The sequence below is a fragment of the Hyperolius riggenbachi genome, chromosome 2, assembly GCF_040937935.1.
Source record: "Hyperolius riggenbachi isolate aHypRig1 chromosome 2, aHypRig1.pri, whole genome shotgun sequence".
NCBI lineage: Eukaryota > Metazoa > Chordata > Amphibia > Anura > Hyperoliidae > Hyperolius > Hyperolius riggenbachi.
In genome coordinates this window covers 250,964,734-250,972,081 of record NC_090647.1, presented here as the reverse complement: position 1 = coordinate 250,972,081, position 7,348 = coordinate 250,964,734, and the positions used below count along the sequence as shown (strand labels likewise).

General features: G+C 43.6%; 1 protein-coding gene across 1 annotated transcript in view; it reads right to left on the bottom strand.

The window, feature by feature from the left end:
* Positions 1 to 5,525: 5,525 nt before the first annotated feature.
* The window catches only part of MYBBP1A (MYB binding protein 1a), an 80,033-nt gene continuing 78,210 nt past the window's right edge, over positions 5,526 to 7,348 (bottom strand). Inside the window, exon 27 of the mRNA XM_068268498.1 lies at positions 5,526 to 6,357. Coding sequence (XP_068124599.1) covers positions 5,967 to 6,357 — 391 coding nt within the window. The 3' untranslated portion in view covers positions 5,526 to 5,966. The remainder of the gene's footprint in view (positions 6,358 to 7,348) is intronic.

The following is a 7,348-nucleotide window of genomic DNA, read 5'->3' as shown; positions in this document are numbered from 1 at the left end:
GTATTTGTAAGTGTAGATTTTCTCTATAAATTTGAATTGACTACAAGCAGAAACCTGTGACTTGCAATTACCTAGATCCACATTTCTGAGAAAACTATATTTAGCTCTGTAGAAATAACCCAACAAAATTACATAGTATCACTACCTGTGATTCAGACACAAAAAACAGGCAAGCCTTCAATTACCACAAGGTGATCTAAGCTACTTTATGGAGCATCACAATAAAATCACTAACTGCTATACTATAAACTGTAAATAGAACATTGTAAGGAAAGTGCACTGGGTACAGCACTAAGGGCCATTTTCCACTTTGCCGAATTCGGCACGAATCTGCAGTGTTTATCCGAAGTTGAGAGGAAACGCTGCCTACCTGTTGTGCACATCTGCAGCACACACCTGAATCCCTATAATCATGCATGTCACAGTTTAGCTGCATCTTCGCAGCACAACAGGAGCCACAGCCAAATAAAAAAAAAGTCTGTCTTTTAAATGTTACCAACTACAGAATGTTTAAACACTCTGGTCCATATGCAATCCACCTTTTCACCTAAGTTATCTCTGAGGAGATGCATCTCATATTATTATTATTGATTTATAAAGCACCAAATGTTCCGTGTCGCTGTACACAGTAAGAAACAAACATGGGGTACATAATACAGACAATGGTGTACACCAATATACAAGATACATAATTAGAGACAAAATACAAAACCGATACAGAATTGGTAATGACAGTGATAAAAGTAACATGATGAATAAAATGTATAATGATTTCCCAGACACAATAGGGGGAGAGAGCCCTGCCCTTGCGAGCTTACAATCTAAAGGGAGTGTGGGGGAGACAAGAGCAGGGGTAGTATACAGGGTGGGCCATTTATATGGATACACCTTAATAAAATGGGAATGGTTGGTGATATTAACTTCCTGTGTGGCACATTAGTATATGTGAGGGGGGGGGGGGACTTTTCAAGATGGATGGTGACCATGGTGGCCAATTTGAAGTCAGCCATTTTGAATCCGACTTTTGTTTTTTCAATAGGAAGGGGGTTATGTGACACATCAAACTTATTGGGAATTTCACAAGAAAAACAATGGTGTGCTTGGTTTTAATGTAACTTTATTCTTTCATGAGTTATTTACAAGTTTCTGACCACTTATAAAATGTGTTCAATGTGCTGCCCATTATGTTGGATTGTCAATGCAACCCTCTTCTCCCACTCTTCACACACTGATAGCAACACCACAGGAGAAATACTAGCACATGCTTCCAGTATCCATAGTTTCAGGTGCTGCACATCTCGTATCTTCACAGCATAGACAATTGCCTTCAGATGACCCCAAAGATAAAAGTCTAAGGGGGTCAGACCAGGCGACCTTGGGGGCCATTCAACTGGCCCACAAGGACCAATCCACGTTCCAGGAAACGGTTCATCTAGGAATGCTCGGACCTGACACCCATAATGTGGTGGTGCACCATCTTGCTGGAAAAACTCAGGGAACGTGCCAGCTTCAGTGCATAAAGAGGGAAACACATCATCATGTAGCAATTTTGCAGATCCAGTGGCCTTGAGTTTTCCATTGATGAAGAATGGCCCCACTATCTTTGTACCCCATATACCACACCATACAATCTTTTTTTTTTGTTCCAACAGTCTTGGAGGGATCTATCTAATGTGGGTTAGTGTCAGACCAATAGAGGTGTGGCCGTCATGCTCATCTTATACTTGGTACACACAATACAATTTCCTGTCAGATTGAGTCAAATCGATAATTTCCAGCAGGTCTGATCTTATTTCTGATCAAATTTACCATCACTTCTATACAAAATTGATCAAAGAAAAATGACCTGTTGGAAATTGATTTGACTGTCAATCTGACGGGAAATGGCATAGTGTGTACTAGGCATTAGCACCATCATGTGAAAGAGGCATGTGGCCAGGGAAGTGAGCATAGCTGATGTGCTTCCTTGTTCCACATCAGTAGCCCATATGCAATTCACTTTTACTCCTGAGCTTTCTCCTAGGTGATATTTTCACACCATGTCCATATAAAGCCACCAGCAAGCAAGAAAATGCTCAAAATAAATATTATTTTAAAGTAAATCTGTAGTGAATTTTTAAAATAAGTCCTCCTTACCTATAGAGAGGGAAGGCTCTGGATCCTATAGAGCCTTCTGTTCCTCTCACAGTTCCTGCATTTCAACAATGTCCCCAGTTCAAATTTGCTGCCTCCAGGGGCCATTGGAAGGCTTGCGCAGTACAGAACAGCCCGTGTGCAGAATCACTCGGGGACTTCAGAGGATCCCCAAAGGTGTATTTAATCACTTGGTAGAATATGTTTAACGGGAGTGACTGCACTGGAATGAGGGGACCGTGAGAGGAATGGGAAGGCTCTATAGGACCCAGAGCCTTCCCTCTCCATAGAAAATAATCTGATTTTTTTTTTCATTTTGCTTTAGTTTTACTATATGAAATGAAAAGATTTCATAAAGTATGAATATCCTCTGTGCAATCATCCTAAAACCCATCAGCATTCAGCTTATACAGAGGCCCAGACTCCTGAACGGGTACATCTTTCTTCTAGTGTAGGTGCTGGCTATGCCCATGTAGGTAGGCAACTCTCCAGAGCAAGAGCTATACACATGGCGGTTTGTACGTGTCACCCACTAACAAGAGTATGGATTTTGCTGCAGGAAGAAAGATGCACGTGCCTTCAAAATTACTCAGGATGGCAGTGGAAAAAGTAACATTGCTATGCTATATGGAGGCCTTTTGTAAGGAATCTGAGCAGTGATACTTCCACTGGGTAGCATTCAAGTCCAGATCCAGGCACAGAAATGTTGCTAGTGACCTCTAGGTACACCTCGAGGCAAACTTGTTTATATCTGTATGGAGTTAATCATCATCTGATGTAAAAACAATGTAAAATACCTGCTCAGAAGCCCCTTCATCAGAAACTTTCTGCACAATAGACTACCATTGCTGTAGTTGATTCACCATGGAGAGTCAGCCAGCAATCACTGGAGAAAGAAGCACTACTAGGGATACACAAGGGTAATGCTAGGTACATACCATACAACTTTTCTGTTAGAGTTACCTGCCAGATCGATTCTTTCCAACAAGTTGAAAAAAATAAATCTATCTGGCAGGTAAATCTAACAGAAAATTGTATGGTGTGTAGGACATTTTAGAGCAGGCTTTCTCAAACAGGGTTCCCTGGAACCCCAGGGTTCCTTGAGGACTCTGCAGGGGTTCCTTGGCATTTTACCCCATCGTGGAGGAAGTATAATAGAGCACACTATAATAGGTGGTACTGTAACAAGAAGCACTAAATTGGGGGGTCAGGAGACAGTATAATGAGGGGCAGTGTAATAGGAGATACTGAAAGTAGCAGCCTAACCTATTTAAAGACCATGCCTCCTGAAAAATAAATGTAGGGGTTCCTCGAGACCAAAAAATTGTTTGCAGGGGTTCCTTGAGATCCAAAAGTTATTTACAGGGTTCCTCCAAGGTAAAAAAGGTTGAGAAAGGCTGTTTTAGAGGCACCCAAATGCATAATACTTTTAACAAAAACTAAAATACAAAAGGAAAAGTTGGCTTACCTCAAAAGATAACACTGGGTTAAAATTTTACACTGGAGAAATGTTTTGTGGGACTTAATCCACTTCCTCAGGCCAACAGTTGTGCTAGATAAACACTCCAAGTTTTTGAGTACCACTTCACTGCTTCTCTCATATTACCCTTCCAGTGATGTACTGCACCATTTGGGCTCCTGCTGTCTCTGCTTTCTTTTTAAGGTGCTGTGTCATCTTACCCTACCCTGGTTCACTATTTGGGATGGTCAATGAGATGCGCTTGGGCTCCCACCATGGCAACAGACATGTTGCTATCCTCTAGGCTAGTGACATCTGTACAGAACTCAGCCAAAATGTCCTCGAGTCCTGATCCCTATGGGCAACAGCCTTAGTATGTGTGTTCTATGATTAACACTGTGTACAGTCTAAGCTTGTTGTGTACTGATCTTAATACTTCGTGGGTTAGTTATTTAGATGTATCTGTTCATAGTAGCAGCCTGTGTCTATATTAGTAGACAGAAGAGAGGAATGGCAGTGCATCTAAACCAAGCTGCACCTGACTGACACCATTTGCATAGAGATGCAAGGCCTCTTAACCTCCCTGGCGGTAAGCCCGACAGTGTCGGGCTAGCCGTCGCAGGGGATCGCATGGCCCCGGGAGGATTTTTTTTTTCATAAAATGTGTGCAATACTCTTTAGCAAGCACTTGGCTAGCTACCTGTGCCCCCCAAGTGCCTCCCCTCTCCCCCAATCCCCGCCACAATACATACCCCCCAGGGATCCCGCGATGGCGCAGCCTCCAAATCAGCTCCAGGCTTCGCTATGGGGAGGATCGGGACTGCGCATGACGTCATGTCCGATCGTCACCATAGCGACGAGTGAAGCTAATTGGGAAGCTGCGGCTCTCGCAGGATCGCGGACGGGTGAGTGTTGCCGGTGGCGATCGGGGGGAGCAGATAGGTGCTGGGGGACACAGGTAGCTAGCCTAATGCTAGCTACGAAGTTTAAAACTAGTTTTATTCTAAAAATCCCTCCCGCGGATGCAGCGTCAAACTGTGTACCGCCAGGGAGGTTAAAGACACAACTGTGCTTGTTACAGCTCAGACAGGTGCTAAACACCTAATGGAGGATGTTTGCTCTCAAAATAATTTGCATGCAAAGGATTTCGTATTAGACCCTTCCACCGTGATGATCATCCTGTCAAAAAGGACCCTAACAACAAACCATTAAAATGGATGATGGGGCGCATAGTGGCTCATAGCATACAACCCTAAACTCTGTTTAAAATGACCCAAAAAACTGATATGTAAACAAGTGTTGACCTGGGAGCAGCTAGCCATTAAAATGGAGGAAAAGGTGCAGCTTGGACCATGCACATCCTTCCAGGTTTTTTTTAGGTACAGTTTTGTACACATTAGAGAGGAAAGACAGTGTAGATGTACCAAGCGGCACCTGACTGACACCATTTGCATAGAGGTTCAGGGCCTCTTAAAGACTCAACTTCACTTGTAACAGAGACACAGGTGCTAAACACCTAATGGAGGAGGTTTGCTTCCAAAATAATTTGCAAAGGATGTGTCTATATTAGCTCCATGCTTGTGGCAGGTGTGTGTGACTGAATGTCTCAGGAAAGAACCATTTTAAATGTATTGAAAATAAAAGGGAATATCTGCACACCACACTACTTCATCACGTTGTACACTGTCTGCTTAAAGCCAAATGATACCTACGCACTTTGGGATTGTGCAACCTGATCCAATAATTCACGATAATGTCATTATGTAAAGGTTTACCTGTTGGAAGCCGCCTCTGCTACGCCTGCCAAGATGGAGATTCCTAGGCCAACACTACTTTGGTCTTCACGACTTTAAAAAGATCTCTGTAAATTTTCAGTTGTCTATCAACTGTTATCACCAGGACCAAAGTCAATGATACAAGATAGCAATACAAATTCAAGAAACAAATTGTTATAATTGACTTTCAGTATAACAATCTGATAGGAGTTATTTGCTTCTGAGACTTACTCATGAATAGGAACTGGTCTTCTTCCTTATAGGAGCGCTAGAAAATGACCGCACAGTGATATCACTACTGGAAGATACATTGCGAGCACACAGTATACTGTATATGATGTTCTGTGGGCTACATTGTAATCATGGCTTCCCTCTGCACTCGGGGTATTTATATTGTACAATTCATAGGAAGGGAGACACTCCCAAATACTTAACATTGCCACTTTAATTTTTTTCTTTAAGTAAAGGCAGAGTCAGTTTTTGAAAGCAGACATGGCTAAAATCAACAGCAAATTCGTGTTTAAAAATAACCACCACAAATACTGTACAAGATCTGAATAAAAATAGTCCATGTGTACAAATATGGAAAATAACGATATCTAGTTTTTCACTGGCTTCTTTGCTTTCTTTTTCTTCTTTGCCTTCTCTGGCACTGCAGGGCGCTGTGCTTGGCTTTTCGCTTCTGTATTAGGTTTGCTTTTCTTGCCTGCTGGTGCCCCTTTTGCATTCTCTTCTGTGCCACCTCCCAGCTGCACTGCCTTTCTCTTCTTATTCTTCTTCTTTTTAGTTTTGGTGTGTGGCTGCTGCCCTTGTGAGCCCTCCGGCTCTCTGTCACCTGAAGCGCTGGGCTTGTGCTCCTCCCCAGGCCTGACCTTCTTCCGATTCTTGCGCTTCTTACTCTCTGGTAAGAAACCTTTCTTTTTCTTGGGCTTCTCACCCTCCTCAGGGGCCTTCCCAGGGGAGACCTTTGCTTTTTCCTTTTTAGGCCGTCTAGGAAAGTAAGAGATAATAAAATTGCAAGTTAGTAAAGTAATGAGGCAGCTGGCAAGCATATTTGTTCTAACAAAAGAATTTGATCCAAAGGTCCAGACTGGAAGTCAAATGGTTACAGGCACTAATTCATTAAGTGATCTTCCATGCCCAGAGAAGCAGCCACCTATAGCTGGCTTACCTATACTGGGGCACCTATAGCTAGCTAACCTTTACTGGGGCACCTATAGCTAGCTAACCTTTACCGGGGCACCTACAGCTGGCTAAACTATACTGGGGGCACCTAAATATGGCTACCTATACTACCTATATCGAATCAAAATCTCAATTTGACAGAAATCGTGCAATTCAATATTTTCCTAAAATTGTTCAGGCCTAGTCTAAACTCTCTAAATACATACAGGGTGCATTTCTCTCAGTTTTCCTTCTGTCCTGTTCAAGACTTCAGGTCCACTTTAAATTAATATCAATTAATATTAATTGTAATTTTAAATGCCTAGGTTTGTACACTAGCTTTACTAGAACTGAAGAGTCCCCTGAAGACCTAGCTATATCTCCTACAAGGGACTTCAAAGATGAGCACACAAAATGTATTAACCCTCCTGGTGGTAAAAGGTCTCGCTACATGATAGCCGCTGCTCAGCGGCATCCCCCCAGCCCCTCCCGTTCAAAGGAACGGGATCTCCTGGAGGGCTTCCCCCGTCACCATGGCGACGGGCGGGATCGTCAAAGGGGACTCCGATCCACCCCACAGCACTGCCTGGCACTGATTGGCCAGGCAGCGCACGGGGTCTGGGAGGGGGGGGGGGGGGGGCGTCAGCGGCGTGACGGATAGCGGCGGATCGGCCGCGATCGGATTGCACACGCAGTGTAGCAAGAAAAAAATATTATGCAAATCGGCCCAGCGGGGCCTGAGCGGTGCCTTCCGGTGGCATAGCCCGTGCTCAGCACGGGCTTACCGCCAGGGAGGTCAAAGAGACACTGAAGCGGA